General features: G+C 32.4%; 1 protein-coding gene across 1 annotated transcript in view; it reads left to right on the plus strand.

The window, feature by feature from the left end:
• LOC134724961 (GPI inositol-deacylase-like) overlaps nt 1-18939 on the plus strand; it is a 144785-nt gene that overhangs the window by 28276 nt on the left and 97570 nt on the right. Inside the window, exons 12-16 of the mRNA XM_063588380.1 lie at nt 2356-2422; nt 7251-7415; nt 8380-8454; nt 9336-9388; nt 18131-18194. Of these exons, the coding sequence (XP_063444450.1) occupies nt 2356-2422; nt 7251-7415; nt 8380-8454; nt 9336-9388; nt 18131-18194 (424 nt within the window). The remainder of the gene's footprint in view (nt 1-2355; nt 2423-7250; nt 7416-8379; nt 8455-9335; nt 9389-18130; nt 18195-18939) is intronic.

Consider the following 18939-nt stretch of genomic DNA (forward strand, 5'->3'; position numbering starts at 1 on the left):
CCGGAACAACTTTCATAGGAAATATGTTCCAGCGGAACTTATGTCACAGAAAATATGTTCCACCACTATAAAATTTGTTCCGGAACTAATTTTCTAACCAAGTGTGAAATAAGTTCCGGAACAAAAATCACAGCACTATGACAATGTATGAGTTTTGTTCCAATATTAAAATTTTAAAAAAAGTGAATTAAGTTTGTGTGATATTAGTTTTGAAAGAAGGTATTTTATAGAAATCAATGAAAATTTTCTGCTGGAACCTATTTCACAGGAAATAAGTACTGTGCTTGCATGGGGTACATTTGCAATTAAAGGCATGACTTTAGGATGAAGATAAGAAATAAAAGCGATGAGAATCATAATGTTTCATAATTTGTATCTATTTTATCATTTAAGTGGTATTCCACCTCCTTATTTCCTGTTGATCTGTTATGGGTGTTCTAATCATACATGTACTTAGCTATTGTCATTTCACAGTTTTTAAAGAGAGTGTCTTTTGTTTCTCTATGTCTTGAAATATAATTGATCAGTCACTTTGTCCATTTTGAAAAAGTACAAATATTCATCTTTAACTATTATAATTCTTTTTTTCGGAATGACTTTTATTATTATTTCTTATTCTACTCTTTCCTGGTTCATAAGTGTCATTTTTAGTATTATCTATTGAGAATAATGTTATTAACTTTTGCTTTACTCCACATGATCCAAATTTGATGTTTACACTTTTTATAAGCTCACCTGGCCCGAAGTTTTTGGCTTATAACTCAAAAACCAAAGCATTTAGAGCAAATCTGACATGGGGTAAAAATGTTCATCAGGTCAAGATCTATCTGCCCTGAAATTTTCAGATGAATCAGACAACCTGTTGTTGGGTTGCTGCCCCTGAATTGGTAATTTTAGGGAAATTTTGCTGTTTTTGGTTATTATCTTGAATATTATTATAGATAGAGATAAACTGTTAACAACAATAATGTTCAGCAAAGTAAGATCTACAAATAAGTCAACAGAATCAAAGTGGTCAGTTGACCCCTTTAGGAGTTATTGCCCTTTATAGTCAATTTTTAACCATTTTTCGTAAATCTTAGTAATCTTTTACAAAAATCTTCTTCTCTGAAACTACCAGGCCAAATTTAAACAAACTTGGCCGCAATCATCATTGGGGTATCTAGTTTAAAAAATGTGTGGCGTGACCCGGCCAACCAACCAAAATGGCCGCCATGGCTAAAAATAGAACATAGGGGTAAAATGCAGTTTTTGGCTTATAACTCAAAAACCAAAGCATTTAGAGCAAATCTAACAGGGAGTAAAATTGTTTATCAGGTCAAGATCTATCTGTCATGAAATTTTCAGATGGATCAGACAAACCGCTGTTTGGTTGATGCCCCTGAATTAGTCATTTTAAGGAAATTTCGCCGTTTTTTGGCTTATAACTCAAAAACCAAAGTATTTAGAGCAAATCTGACAAGAGGTAAAATTGTTTATCTGGTCAAAATCAACTGAATTTTTAGGTGAATTGGACAACTTGTTGTTAGGTTGCTGCCCCTAAATTGGTAATTTTAAGGAAATTTTGCTGTTTTGGGTTATTATCTTGAATATTATTATAGATAGAGATAAACTGTAAAGAGCAACAATGTACAGCAAAGTAAGACTTAAAAATAAGTCAACATGACCTAAATGGTCAATTGACCCCATAAGGAGTTATTGCCCTTTAAAGTCAATTTTTAACAATTTTCATAAAATTTGTAAATTTTAATTAACATTTTCGACTGAAACTCTTAGGCCAAGTTCAATATAGATAGAATGTTCAGTAAAGTAAGATGTACAAACACATCACCATCACCAAAACACAATTTTGTCATGAATTCAAATGTGTCCTTTGTTTAATATTCACATAGACCAAGGTGAGCGACACAGGCTCTTTGGAGCCTCTAGTTTATTACCTTATCAATTATAAAACATGTTTTTTATAATGACTTTAAACTCACTGATGACAAGTGCTCAGTATGTAACATAACTTTTTTAACCAGCGGAACAAATTTCATAGACAAGGTACTTATTTCACCAGATGAGGAACAAATCTCACAAATCCAGAACTTATTTCACCAGGTAAGGAACAAATCTCACAAACATGGACTTTATTTCACTAGGTAAGGAACAAATTTCACCAACCCAGAACTTATTTCACCAGGTAAAGTGTGGAACTTATTTCATATAGATGGAACAAATTATATAGAAATTGTCTGTGAAAAAAGTTCTCCCAGAACATATTTCCTGTGACATTAGTTCCACTGGGACTTTTTTCACAGGAACAAATTTTGGCTCACATAAGCACTACATACATTGTTATTCTTTTGGCAGGTGTAAGCAGATGGTAATGTTGACAAAGAGGGCTATGTTTGATATAATAGATCCAGCTACATTACAGGTGTGTATGTAAAGCAAAATTCTATACGAAAGAAATCCAATACAGCAGGAAAATGTTACATAAGTTGCAGTTATTTATTTAACTGAAGGGAAATATCTCACTGTATAATACTTTTTATATATAACCGCAAATTTTTTTTGAATAATGTTAAGATTTCATTGTTGTCTGCGTCGTCATCCAAAGACACATTTGGTTTCCGGACAATAACTTTAATTAAAGTGAATGGATTTCTATGAAATTTTACAAGAAGGTTTGAAACCACAAAAGAAAGATGTGGATTGATTTTAGGGGTTGTGGTACTAACAGTTAGGTATTTTTGGTCAAAAAGGGACCAACAACAAGTATTTTTGTAGTTTCCGGACAATAACTTGTGTGTAAGTGTATGGATTTCTCTGAAATTGTACCAAATGGTTCCATATCACAAAAGAAATGCTTGGATTGAGTTTTGGGGTATTGGCCTTTATAACATTTTTGATTCTAGTGTCACTGATGAGTCTTTTGTAGACGAAACGAGCGTCTGGCGTAAATATTAAATTTTATTCCTGGTATCTATGATGATTTTATTTGTAACCACTAGGTTGATGCCACTGCAGGTGGAGATTTATTTCCCCGAGGATATCACCAGCCCAGTAGTCAGCACTTCTGTGTTGACTTGAGTTATCATTGATATGTTTATAATTATAAATTAACTTTTAACAAAACTTTGAACTTTGGAAAAACTAAGGCTTTTCTACCTCAGGAATAGATTACCTTAGCTGTATTTGGCAAAACTTTTAGGAATTTTTGGTCCTCAATGCTCTTCAACTTCGTACTTTATTTGGCCTTTATAACATTTTTGATTCGAGCATCACTGATGAGTCTTTTGTAGACGAAATGTGCGTCTGGCGTAAATATTAAATTTTATTCCTGGTATATTGGTAAATTTTTGTAAATTTTTACAAAATAATTTCGTCTGTTACTAATGGGAAAAAGTTCATTATAGATAGAGATAATTGTAAGTAGCAAGAACGGTCAGTAAAATAAGAACTTCATACACATCACCATCACCAAAACACAATTTTGTCATGAATCCATCTGTGTCCTTTGTTTAATATGCAAATAGACCAAGGTGAGTGACATAGGCTCTTAAGAGCCTTAAGATTACAAATTTAAGATTTGACGTTTCCCAGTTATGGGGTTTTATTCATTTCAAAAAGGGAGATTTTTCAGTTCCATCAATTTGCAAGATACTTTGGTGAATTGATTACTGTAAATTCAGAAATTATTGTGAGGTTTTTATTATTGCGATAAATGCGATAGAGTTGTTACTGCAATAATTAAAACTCGCATATTGAAATAATACATTACAAATTAAACAGGATTTTTTCTCAAAATCGTAAAAATTTAAATCACATTTAAGTCTAAAATGACAAAATCACAATAATAAATGCACGCAATAATATCTGAATTTACAGTATATATATTGACATAAGCTCCCTTTGAATTTTTATAAATTTTAGATTTTACATATCTGAGTTATGAGGTTTTATTCATTACAAAAAGGAGGATTTGCCAGTTTTCAGACAATAACCAAAAAATGCTTTGAGCAGTTTTCCTTAAACTATAATGATGAATTGTTTATATTTAATGACTGAATCTCCCTTTTGATTTGATATAAACTTCAGAATTTATGTTTCCTTAGGTTATGTGGTTTTATTCATTAAAAAAAGGGTGATTTTCCAGTTTTTTAGACAATAACTAAAAAATCTTTTCAGCAGTTTCATGAAACTTTGTAAGCTCCTTTACATTTTTTTATAAATTTAGATTTGACTTTTTCTAGTTAAGGGGTTTTATTCATTAACAAAAAAGGTGATTTTCCAGTTTTAGGACAATATCATTTAAGTGCTTTGAGCAGTGTTCATTAAACTTTGGTGACTGATTTATATTTATTAAAATACCTTCCTCTAGTTTTTGATTAATTTGGGAAATGACATTGAGAAGCTATCAAACTTTATTCTTTGAAAACGTGATGGGTGTACGCTAATGGCATAGCTGTGTTTTTTTTTACTTTAGTAGTACATTCAGGTAATGAGCTATTAATTATGGTTTGTAATTCCTTGTCCCACATACGTATGTAGATGGTTTCACTTCTGTTGACCAACAAACCACATAATGTTACGGAAGATATATGTTTGGTGTTTCTGTGTTGCAGACCTGCCAACTATCCCTATTTTCGCGGTATCATCCCGATTTTTACCCCTCAACCCCAATCCCGATATCGGGATTGTAAAATTAGTCAAAATCCCGATTTTCAACAAATATACCCGGAAAAATTATTGTTTACCGATTTTGAAGTTTTTCTGATAAATTTTTAACTAGAGGCTCTAAAGAGCCTGTGTCGCTCACCTTGGTCTATGTGAATATTAAACAATGGACACAGATAGATTCATGACAAAATTGTGTTTTGATGATGGTGATGTGTTTGTAGATCTTACTTTATTCTTGCTGCTAACAATTATCTCTATTTATAACAGTAGTTTCTGTGGAAAATATTCGTGAAAATCTACAAATTTTATGAAAAATGTTCAAAATTGACTATGAAGGGCAATAACTTCTTAGGGGGTCAATTGACCATTTTGGTCATGTTGACTTATTTTTAGGTCTCACTTTGCTGTACATTATTGCTGTGTACAGTTTATCTCTATCTATAATATTATTCAAGATAATAACCAAAAACAGCAAAATTTCCTTAAAATTACCAATTCAGGGGCAGCAACCTAACAACTGGTTATCCGATTCATCTAAAAATTTCAGGACCGATAGATCTTGACCTGATCAACAATTTTACCATTTGTAAGATTTGCTCTTAATGCTTTGGTTTTTGAGTTATAAGCCAAAAACTGCATTTTACCCCTATGTTCTATTTTTAGCCGTCGCGGCCATTTAGGTTTGTTGGCTAAGTTACAGGACACATTTTTTAAACTAGATACCCTTATGATGATTATGGCCAAGTTTGGTTAATTTGGCCCAGTAGTTTCAGAGGAGAAGATGTTTGTAAAAGATTACTAAGATTTACGAAAAATGGTTAAAAATTGACTATAAAGGGCAATAACTCCTAAAGGGGTCATCTGACCATTTTGATTATGTTGACTTATTTGTAGATCTTACGTTGCTGAACATTATTGCTACTTACATTTTAAATCTATCTATAATAATATTCAAGATAATAACCAAAAACAGCAATATTTCCTTAAGGATGTACACCTCTGAGGAGCCAAAAATTTCATACTTTCCATAAAGATGAAGTGGACCAATCTGAATAAATTTAACTTACAAAAACTATAGGTAGGTGTTAATATAAGAAAGTTTTATCATATTTTGATGCTTTTTTGTGTAAAATTTACCATACTGCCAATTTTGTATTTTTATGATTTTTCTCATTTTAAAGAACAAAATGCATATTAATTCAACTTTTTTGTTATAAATGATTGAAAAAATACATATCTAAGAAATTTGAAAAGACCAAAATGAGATGGGATGTATATTATTCTTGTAAAATCATTTTTTGTATCCCTCACCCATTTTCTCAAAATTTTGACTAACAATACTGACTTGAATGGTCGTAAAATTTGAAAACTGGATTATTCAAAAACCGTTCATGGTAAATACACAATTTTTTCACAGAGTTATGTTTGATTATAATTTTTTTTAAATTCATTGATATTTTCCACTTCTATCATATGTTTTGGAAATAATTTAAGAACGAGATTTCAACGAGACTGAACGAGACTGAAAAGACAGAAGAATACATCCTTAAAATTACCAATTCAGGGGCAGCAACCTAACAACGAAATGTCTGATTCATCTGAAAATTAGATCTTGACCTGATAAACAATTTTACTCCCTGTCAGATTTGCTCTAAATGCTTTGGTTTTTGAGTAATAAGGCAAAAACTGCATTTTACCCCTATGTTCTATTTTTAGCCGTGGCGGCCATCTTGGTTGGTTGGCCTGGTCACCCGACACATTTTTTAAACTAGATACCCCAATTATGATTGTAGGTAAGTTTGGTTAAATTTGGCCCAGTAGTTTCAGAGGAGAAGATTTGTAAAAGTTAACGCAGGACGACGACGACGGACGACGCCGGACGCCAAGTGAGCTAAAAATCAATCATTTTACCTGGGGACATATTATAACAAGTTTATGACCCTTACACTAATCAACAGTCACAACAGGTGTCATAATTAGTGGTTGTATGTAATCAGATTACCTAATGCAGTGGCGGATCCAGGAATTTTCATAAGTGGGGACCCACTGACTGACCTAAGAGGGGGCCCGCTCCAGTCACGCTTCAGTGATTCCCTATATAAGCAACCAAATTTTTTTTTTAACTTTTGGACATATAGTTTTAGGTGTTTTGAGTCAAGGTTCAAAGATGAGAAGGTCTTTTGAGGGGGGAAAAGGGGGGTCTCTACTTTGAATCCTTTATTTTTAATGCCATTTTCTCAGTTATTTTGTCAATTTAATAATTTAATAGTACAAGAATCATGCAAATAAAAGAAATCAAGGCCTACAAGCTCATCATTAGTATACCAAAAGAAAAAAAGAAGAGAACTTAGACTATTTTAGGAGTAAAAAACAATGCTCACAGAAAAGTCGCTAAAATTGTAACCCTTAAAATTCTTGTCGCGCGCTAAACCCCCCATCGAGATTTTCAAAAGTTGGCAGGTCTGGTGTTGTAGATATGTTCCAGAGAGAGTACTCAAGTATAGCTCGATAAAACCAGCAAGTACTCAATAAGTTATTGTTAGCTGAGTTGACATCCCTAATTATGACTATTATATTTACAGGTTACTATTAATACTAATGAAAGAATGAATGTTTTTAAACATCATTTTCTGTCAAATCCTGGTACAAAGAAAATTCCAGATTATTGGAAGGCTGAAATACAACTCTATGAAGAAATCCCATGGGTTGTCAAGAAAGAAAAGACCTGGGAATTTGCAAAGAAAAGGGTTTGTTTTAAATAGAAAGAAAATCAATTTCTTTATGATTATACCTCTAACTCAAGAAAGGGGTATATTGTATATTGTTTAATTTCTATCCTTGTGTCTATATTTCTGTCAGTGCATCTGTCCATTCTTCCCTAAATTATATCAGTCATTTTTTTTCATCAACTACTAATCAATTTACTGCTTACAATGTATGACTATTGGGTTATTGATTCAGCACTATTTGTTATTTCATGGTGGCCAGTTTTTATTAGTCCAGTAAGTTGGAGTGCCTTTAATAGTGGACCATTGACTTATGGCAGGAAAGCTGGCAATCCTTGTTAATTAAGATCTGAGTTGAAAGTACCTGCCACATTATGGGGATTTGAACTCAAAAATTTATCTTAAAATCAATGCTGATCACATATTTTTAAAAGCAAAATGCCCTATTGAAATATAATATGGAAAATGGCATTGTTTAAGTGCACTCAATATGAAAATAAGATTTGATATGAAACAATTCAAGCAAGAAGACTACAGCCTAATTTATGTTTAAAACAATAAACAAAAAACAAATATGAAATGCAGCAGTAACAAGCAACAACCACTGAATTACCAGCTCAAAGACAGGCACAAATAGAATTTGACGGGATAAAATCTAGTTTGGTGGTGCCAAATTGCATTCTTTAGTCTCAGATAGTCTTGTAAGAGTTCTCAAATGTACAATTCTTGTCAGATTTAATTAAATTTATATGGAAGGTTTAATACTAGCAATGTCTCAGACAAGTTTGATTATGATTTTCAATCAACTATTTAAAAAAAAAGGAATAGAGTTTGGAATAATTAGTTTAGATTAATTGAGATATCAGACAAGTACAACATGCTACAGGGTTATTCATTTGGAAAATGTATCATAGAAAACATAAATATTCCTAACTAAAATTAATATGAAATTGCCTTGAATTGTGTATAAACTTTTCTTTTTAAGGTGGCTGAAGACTATTATTATGCTGTGCCTATGGATCAAGAGAGTGTTAATTCATTTGTGGCCATCAGTAATGTGGTAGGAGTGAAATGATTTTTTTTAAGCATATGTTTAAGTGGTGTGATATTTTAATATAGGAATGTGTTGAATCTAGTATATGATCAGCTGAGTAGTTTGTTATATCCCTATTATGAAAGGAGGATGGTTTACTAATCTGTCCCTCATTCCTTCTGTCCATTTGTTTGTCCTCCATTCCTTGAAACTTTTGTCACACATTTCTCAAGTAATATAATCAGAGCTTCCTGAGATTTTAGATGGTGAAGTTCCCTTGTCGCTGTCTTATGGTGTTTCGATATCTCATTTTTTGTATGTAACGAGGTATTTGATTTTAACAAAAGAAATCTATTACTTCTGAAAAATTATTACATCAGGGTTTTCAATAACGAAAACTAGTTTAAAAAATATTTACTGAATTTTATCATCAGTATAAGGATATCATTAGTAAATATAGATCACCATACAGACATCTTATATGCTTATATTTCACATCAAACATTTCATGGTAATATTCTTTACAAAGCACAAAATGTTGACATTTACCCAAAAAGCTAACGAAACCTTTAAACAGATTTATTAAGAAGTGATATGGTTACAAATACATATTTTTATATTCCCCTTCAGCATGAAAATGACTATAATATAACTATACAAACTGATAAACTAATTTTGTCATAACATCATTAAAGTGGAGTTAAAGTCTTATAGGATTGTAAGTTTATTTTATTTTATTACCTTTCACTTTCACATTTTGACTGAACAATTTGTTCAATACTCTGACCAGTTGAACAATTTGGTTTGATAAAACAAATTGCAATTTGGTCAAAATTTTTAATGAGTTGCAACTGGTGGAGAGCAACACTAACAGTCAAGTCACTGTAAAATTTATTTTATTTTTGTAGGATCTTCAAGACTGGATTTGTATTTGTAAAATAGAAACAAATGAAGAGAGATGGTGAGTATTTTGTACATAGTTGCCAACCTCTGACAATGACAAATCATAAAATGACATGAAATGTCAACATGACATGTCAAAAGCATGTGAAAACGTGGGAAGTAGATGCAAACTTTTTTAAATATGAACATTATACAAAATTATTAATAAATAAAATAAATAATCAACTTTATACATTTATTGCATCCAACAGTGGCCCGTTTTGCTGCTTTTAAAACAACACAACTAGGCACATAATTAAAAGTACCGGTACTGCCAGTTTGTTTACATTTACATGATAACATTTATAATTGCTTTTTGGCAAAACTAAAATACTTTAGATAGCAAGGTTTGAAAGAATGTCATCAAGATTTTGTCATTAAAAATGTCCTTTATGTCTACCATTGCTCCCCACAAATTATATATATTGCTATTGGCTGGTCAAAACTGAGTAGTTCATAATAAGAAAGCTGGTACTCTGAAAACTGATCAAACAATTCTGTGATGTTTTCTTCCCCTTTGGCCTGTGGAAGTATGTTGGCTAAATTTGAAACTGAAAAAGAAAAATATTTGATATATTAAATTTAAATACCATTGAATGCTTTATCAAATAGCTACATTATTGTTCTCCTGTCAAACATATTTTTAGCTCACCTGGCCCAAAGGGCCAAGTGAGCTTTTCTCATCACTTGGCGTCCGGTGTCCATCGTCGTCCTGCGTCCATCGTCCGGCGTCGTAAACTTTTACAAAAATCTTCTCCTCTGAAACTGCTGGGCTAAATTAATCCAAACTTTGCCATAATCATCATTGGGGTATCTAGTTTAAAAAATGTGTGGCGTGACCCAGCCAACCACCCAAGATGGCCGCCACGGCTAAAAATAGAACATAGGGGTAAAATGCAGTTTTTGGCTTATAACTCAAAAACCAAAGCATTTAGAGCAAATCTATCTGCCCTGAACTTTTCAGGTGAATTGGACAACCCGTTGTTGGGTTGCTGCCCCTGAATTGGCAATTTCAAGGAAATTTTGCTGTTTTTTGTTATTACATGTATCTTGAATATTATTATAGGTAGAGATAAACTGTAAACAGCAATAATGTTCAGCAAAGTAAGATCTACAAATAAGTTTTTACATGACCGAAATGGTCAGTTGACCCCTTTAGGAGTTATTGCCCTTTATAGTCAATTTTTAACAATTTTTTGTAAATCTTAGTTATCTTTTACAAAAATCTTCTCCTCTGATACTACGTGGCCAAATTAAACCAAACTTGGCCACAATCATCATTTGGGTATCTAGTTTTAAAAATGTGTGGCGTGACCCGGTCAACTAACCTTGATGGCCGCCACGGTTAAAAATAGAACATAGGGGTAAAATTCAGTTTTTGGCTTATAACTCAAAAACCAAAGCATTTAAAGCAAATCTGACATGAAGTTAAATTGTTTATTAAGTAAAAATATATCTGCCCTGAAATTTTCAGATGAACCAGACAACCTGTTGTTGGGTTGCTGCCCCTTAACTGGTAATTTTAAGGAAATTTTGCTGTTTTCGGTTATTATCTTGAATATTATTATAGATAGAGATAAACTTTAAATACAATAAATGTTGGCAAAGTAAGATCTATAAATAAGTCAACATGACCGAAATTGTCAGTTGACCCCTTTAAGAGTTATGCTTTATAGTCAAGTTTTAACCATTTTTTCGTAAATCTTAGTAATCTTTTACAAAAATCTTCTCTGAAACTACTGGGCCAAGTTAATTATAGATAGAGATAATTGTAAGCAGCTAGAATGTTCAGTAAAGTAAGATGAACAAACACATCACCATCACCAAAACACAATTTTGTCATGAATCCATCTACGTCCTTTGTTTAATATTCACAAAAACCAAGGTGAGCGACACAGGCTCTTTAGAGCCTCTAGTTATGATTACAAATGGTTGATAATGTTTATAGTATAACTATTCGCCGTATTTGAATATCAAAACTAAGACCGTGTGACTGAACTATGCATGGTTTAAACGTGTGCGCAGCAAGAGTTTAATCCATAGCTGCGTTCGGTCACAAGTTGTCTTATTTTTTATATTCAAATACGGCGATTAGTTATACTTTTTATTAAATTGCCAAATGGCTTTTTTTAATGAAATTAATGCAGGAAATGTAAGAAAATATATATTTTTCCTACACATTCACAATCTGTTTTGATCGTTATCAACGTCTTGACAACGCCTATTGTTGTATGACGTCAGAGAGTGAAATAACCACGTTTATTTTGCATGTGAAATTATCGTTTTTTATTTAACTGGGAAATCAATGTAATTTATTGCATCCAATGTAATAATTGTAGTTAACATTGCAAAGACGTAGGATAATCAGATTGTCAGTTGGCCAACATTCATAGAAATAAAAGTAAAATGATATTTTACTAAAACTAAACTAAACTAAATCAAACAACTAAACACAATAACATGCAAACGAACACAAATAAATGGACAGCAAGTGAAAGTATGACTACAAACAAACAAAAGTCATGATTCAAACACAATGCACATATCTAAAATGTTAGTTGTAAAAATTAAAAACAAATTAGAAAAAGGAGTAGATCGTAAGGACTGATTTTGGACTCAAATTTCAGATTCAATGAAAGATGTTGGACAGTTTTAAACACTCAAGTGTCTATTTCAGTGGATTCAATTAGTTTTTGTGAAAGTTTTAACTGATTTAGTCATTAAAAACTCTCTCATATGAGCTAAAATATGAAAAATCTATCAAATACGCCAAAAAAATATCACTTTTCAGATGGTTTTTGTCAAAAATGAAAGTGGCTTCATCCGTGTTCATCCTCAACCTTTATATATGTTATATATGTTATATATTATCATCAAATACAATTTACATTTCAATATTAAGAATGAACACTAAGACGGAAACTGTCTAAAATTTAACTAAAATGCTAAAATTGTGAAGATTTCAGTAATTTAGCATGACTTAATGGTGATAGAAATCGATACATGTGCATTGTATTGTCAAAAACAATGCATATTTATGTAGCAGAATCATTCTCCTTTCCAATAAATAGCTAAAAGTTTATGTTTTAACAATTTTGTAAAACTGCTATATATTTTGGGGCCAAAAAGGGGACTTACTGGACCTACTCCTTTCCATCACAGCTTCTTCCATACACGCTGTTTGCGGTCAAGATCTAGGACATTACTTGGAACATCAAATAAACTTTCTCTTTATTAAATTCACTGATTTGATATTGACTTCTATTACACTTGTAACACCAATAAGATGTGAAATTTCTGTTGACAGATTTTTGATGTAAAACTATAATGGAAATCATTCTTTATAAATAAAAATATGTTGTAAAAGTGCAAAATTTTTGACAATACACTATAATAAAACATATTTTAAGAGTTCAAACTATAAATTGATGCATAAAACACAATCATGAGCTTGTCTGACATGGGTCTCACTCCCTCAGTTCTAAAGACTGCTTAATGAAGACTCCAATATGACAAACAAGTTCAGGGATGGGGTTTAGAATGTGTTTTAGTTTATTAAATGCATCAAGATGTTGAAATAATGATACATAGTCTTTTAGATAAGCAAAAAATTTAGAACGCAATGATATGTTAATGTCACAATACAACAAGAAATGAAATTTGTCATCTAGGACTCCATAATTTTACATAATATTTCTGCTCTTGGAATGTTTCTGTACCTTTCCAATTCAATGCCTAGGGAATGATCACTAAGTCTAAATTTTGAGAGTAACTGCCTATGTTTAAAATTATTGCAATTTAAATATTTCTCAGACTGACAATTAGTTTTTAATTTCCCATAAAGGCAAAGTTTGGATGAGGAATCCAATTTGAAAGTTTATTTAAAGTGTTTTTTTTAGCTCACCTGGCCCGGAGGGTCAAGTGAGCTTTTCTCACCACTTGGCGTCCGTCGCTGTCATCTGTCATCCATCGTCGTCGTTAACTTTTTACATTTTGAACTTCTTCTAGAAAACCATTGAATGGAATGAAACCAAACATGGCATGAATGTTCCTTATGAGGTGCTGACCAAGTGTTGTTACTTTGTAGCTGATCCATCATCCAAGATGGCCGCCAGCGGGGGACTTAGTTTAACATAGGACCCTATGGGAAATGCATACCAATGACTTCTTTTAGAGAACCACTGAATGGAATAAAACCAAACATAGCATGAATGTTCCTTATGAGGTGCTGACCAAGTGTTGTTACTTTGTAGCTGATCCATCATCCAAGATGGCCGCCATTGGGGGACTTAGTTTAACATAGGACCCTATGGGAAATGCATACAAATGACCTCTTTTAGAGAACCACTGAATGGAATGAAACTAAACATGGCATGAATGTTCCTTATGAGGAGCTGACCAAGTGTTGTTACTTTGTAGTCCATCCATTATCCAAGATGGACGCCAGTGGGGGACTTAGTTTAAGATAGGACCCTATGGGAAATGCATACAACTGACTTCTTTTAGAGAACCACTGAATGGAATAAAACAAAACATAGCATGAATGTTCCTTATGAGGTGCTGACCAAGTGTTGTTACTTTGTAGCTGATTCATCATCCAAGATGGCCGCCAGCAGGGGACTTAGTTTAACATAGGACCCTATGGGAAATGCATACAAATGACTTCTTTTAGAGAACCACTGAATGGAATAAAACAAAACATAGCATGAATGTTCCTTATGAGGTGCTGACCAAGTGTTGTTACTTTGTAGCTGATCCATCATCCAAGATGGCCGCCAGTAGGGGACTTAGTTTAACATAGGACCCTGGGGGAAATTCATACAAATGTCTTTTTTTTGTGAACCACTGAATTGAATGAAATCAAACATAGCCTTAAGGTTCCACTAAAGTCAAAATATAGGACACTTCATAAACATCTAAACTTTGCCTGTATTTTTCAACCTATAATGAATAAAGTCATAAACTATGAAAACATATGTTCATTTAAACATACTTTACATATACACACTGTGTAAATTGTAAATAAACTGGAAATTGTTTTGTTGTGGCCAAACCGGTTCTTGGGGTGAACACTAAATTTTCAAAAAAATCTGCAGGCCTGCAAGACGAATTAATTTGCTTAAAATTGGTATGGATGAATACTGTAACATGTAATGCATAACGATACTTCCAAAGTTAAGTAATGGCGTTAGAAAATTGAAAACCGGAAGTGAACCCTAGTGCTAATACGGCTTTTTTCCCGCTTTTTTCTGTAGTGGCCCTGTTTTTTCCGTATTGGCCCTGTTCGAAAAGCAATATTAAATCTTGATTTATATTGACAGTGAAACGTTTTTAGTATTGCACATGCTGATTTATCCGTATTAGGGCTTATTTGCTCATATCTTTTAATAATACATTTTAACACATTTAAAAGTTTAAAAGGTACATTAATATTGAGTAATTTTCTGGGTTTATTTTCATATCTTTTAAAATTTTATCTGCAAACTAAATGAGTACTAAGAATAAATTCCTGCTGAATGTAAATGTATGTTTGTTTGTAGAGATTCTTTAACCAGGGGATTAATATCATTACAGTTCATTCTATAAAAATACATGAGTGTTTGAGTTTTATATAAGAGTCCAAAGAAAATCACCTAATTCTGATCTAGCACCTATGTTAGTGGCTGTCTTTTTCAGTCCTTATACTGTTTTACAAAATTTAGAATGAACCTTTTCAAAAGGATACTTTTCTGCTAATGCAAGAGTATCACAAAAAGTATTATTTAAAGCAGCTCTGTTAGATGCCCTAAAAGTTGACAGAAAATTATCCATAAACTAAATTTCAAGTTGTATGTCAAAATAGGTCTTATAAGAGTATCATAATAATTAACATGACAAATTAGTGGGAGCAAAATTTGACATATATTCTCTCAATAAAAATAAAACTTTAATACCCTTTTTAGACAGCTCTTCAGTAGTTTTTTTGTAAAATTTCCCCTTTAGTTAATAATATTTCCTAGAAATTTAAAGTCCTTAACTTCAGTCAGAAAATTATCATTGAACAAGAGGGGTTGGGATTTTTAACCGGATTTTTGTGACAAAAATGTCGGTTATTAAATTGGGGATGCTCGGCGGGCAGGCGGCAGGGCGGGCGGGCGGGCGGGCAGTCGGGCGGTCGGGCGGGCGGCAATCAAATGTTGTCCGTGCATTAACTCAAGAACCGTTCAACCAAAGCTTTTTAAATTTTGATATGTTGTTACTGACAACTAATGAAGGTCAAGTTCAATAATGGCCATTTTTACTTTTACCGTTCAGGAGTTATGGTTCTTGAAAGATTGAAAAATGGCGTTTCCAGTCGTGTCCGTGCATTTACGCATGAACAGTTCTACCAAAGCTACCCAAATTTTAATATGTTGTTACTGGTGACAAAATGGAGGTCAAGTTAAATAATGACGATTTTTACTTCTACTGTTCAGGAGTTATGGTTCTTGAAAGATGGAAAAATGGTGTTTCCAGTCGTGTCCGTGCATTTTCTCATGAACCATTCAACCAAACCTTTTCAAATTTTAATATGTTGTTACTGATGACAAAATAGAGGTCAAGTTCAATAATGACGATTTTGACTTTTACCGTTCAGGAGTTATGGTTCTTGAAAGATCGTAAAATGGTGTTTCCATTCACGTTGTTGCATTTACTCACAAACCATTCAATCTAAGCTTTTCAAATTTTAATATGTTGATACTGATGACAAAATAGAGGTCAAATTTGATATTGACAATTTTAACTTTCACCAATCATCAGTAATGGTTCTTGTGATATTGCCAGGACACAAATAAATGCTAATAAATCCGTTTGCTGTCGTTGTGACAGCCTCTTGTTTATAAATATTCTGAAAAATGAGAATTTTAGTCTTGTTTGTATTTACACTCAACTGCCATTTAATACAATATTTATTTAGTTTGTCTAATGCATTTATACAACAGGCCATTATGTCAAACAGAGTCAAAAGCACCACAAAAATCTACAAAACAAGCAAACAGCTTTGTTTTATTTTTTTTCAAGTATTTGGTGACAAGAGTTTTTAAAATAAATATGCTATCAGACATTCTATGGTTTGAACAGAATCCACAGAATGTGTCAAAGAGACAACAACCCGACCAAATAAAAAAACAACAGCAGAAGGTCACCAACAGGTCTTCAATGTAGCGAGAAATTCCCACACCCGGAGGCGTCCTTCAGCTGGCCCCTAAACAAATATATACTAGTTCAGTGATAATGAACGCCATACTAATTTCCAAATTGTACACAAGAAACTAAAATTAAAATAATACAAGACTAACAAAGGCCAGAGGCTCCTGAATTGGGACAGGCGCAAAAATGCGGCGGGGTTAAACATGTTTGTGAGATCTCAACCCTCCCCCTATACCTATAACCAATGTAGAAAAGTAAACGCATAACAATACGCACATTAAAATTCAGTTCAAGAGAAGTCCGAGTCTGATGTCAGAAGATGTAACCAAAGAAAATAAACAAAATGACAATAATACATATAAAATAACTACAGACTACTAGCAGTTAACTGACATGCCAGCTCCAGACTTCCATGAAACTGACTGAAGCATATTTAAATCTTTTTGAACTTTTTCTTCAAAAGAAATTATAGATCAAAGGAAGGCTTTCTGTAGGAAGCCTAGGCTCACACTGAACAGTAAGCTATACATACCCGTAGCCAGGGGGGGGTTCGGGGGGTTTGGACGAACCCCCCCCTTGAAAACTAATAAGCACTGTTAAAGTTAATGTTCTTTTCGAATTGTGACTATTAAAGTCGAGTTTGTGAGTCAAACGAACTCACCTTCGGAAATTTCTGGCTACGGGCCTGCTACAAAGGGCTTCAAAATGTTTGGACTTTTTTTAAGGCTGCTGATCTTGAGTTGATTTTTGGTAAATTAGTATATGAAATAAATTACAGATAGAATTTACACTATGTGATTTGGATTCAGTTGACTTTTAGAGATAAGGCTGCTACAATTGATCAAAGCATGAAATTAATTGTGCCTCTAAATTAGGAATTCATTTTTTTTTTTTTATCTTTATCTAAATTAGGAATTCATCATTAAAGGACCCTTGACTTTACTTAAGGTAGATTGATGGTATACCGCCATCTTGGATTGTACAATCACAGTACAAAATCGGTCTAGTTATTTGCCTAAATCTGCAAATTTGGAAAAAGATTTGCAATTCAATAGTAAGACTGTTTTTCTATATAAAGAAAACTAGTTAATTAATTGTATTATACAAAATAAGCTTACAAATATCGAATTTTTGGGTTCTAAAATCATTTTTATTAAATGAGCCAATTAAGGGGAGATAACTCTTTTAGTACAAAATTTATACTGGACTAATAGGGATTTTTTTTATTTTTACTTGTAGCAAGAAAACAAGTTTGGTGACACCATTTTTTCTTTTTATTTTCTAAAAACATTATAAAACCTATCTTCTCACAATTTATTTTAAAATTCTATCTCATAGATTTTTTTATGCACACTTATGTGTTTTTTCATGATCAAACTAACAAAATTTTGGCAATTTTCAATGACTCATAGTTGAAAAATAGCACGGTGACCCATACTTTATATTAATTTAAAAAAAAACAGCATAGTAAAATCTTCATTTTGGCAAATTATAAACAAATTCCATCTAAAAAAATATATACATTTGTACTTATGATCTACCTTTAAACCTTCTGCATTTTCTTGTAATGTGTTTTATTTATTCTTTACAGTAAGACGTGTAAGAGTTTATCACAGAAAGGAAAAATTATTCCTCCATTTGATTCTTACAGAAAAGTAAGTGGGAGATTTTCTATAATAATTTTAAGATACTAATGAATACATGACCTTCTGCTGTTGTTTTTTATTTGGTCGGGTTGTTGTCTCTTTGACACATTCCCCATTTCCATTCTCAATTTTATGACACATTTGTAACATTTAACGGGCATGACTATCAAATTTATGTTCAAAGATTTGACTCAAATTCTCATATTGGATTTATAACATTAAAAGGTAGGAACTGTTTTATATAAAGAGATTATTAATACACAATGAGTTTTTGTGCAATGCTTGTCTGCTATTTGATCGGATCAGCTTGGGGGTTTCCCAGTTGTTACTGCATGTGAAAACTCGTTTACTAATTGCTTTTATGAGATTATCCTAATTAATCAATCAAAATCTCGTCAACAGACCAAATGACACAGAAATTAACAACTATAGATCACTGTATGACCTTCAACAATGAGCAAAGCCCATACCTCATTGTCAGCTATGAAAGGTCATGAAATTACAAATGTTAAACAATTCAAATGAGAAAACTAACATAACGGCCTTTTTATGTACATACCAATGAACGAAAAACAAACATGGAAGAGATTCAAGGAATTGTTTCAATGTTAAAAAATTATTGTGATGAAACGATTTTAAAATTACTAGAACGTTGATGAAAACAACTTTTTACGTTACTCATAAATGGCTAAAATACCATTGTACCCTTATCTTTTCTAACGCTCTGGAAAATTTACAAACACAGTTACAAGTT

Source organism: Mytilus trossulus, chromosome 7, assembly GCF_036588685.1.
Source record: "Mytilus trossulus isolate FHL-02 chromosome 7, PNRI_Mtr1.1.1.hap1, whole genome shotgun sequence".
NCBI lineage: Eukaryota > Metazoa > Mollusca > Bivalvia > Mytilida > Mytilidae > Mytilus > Mytilus trossulus.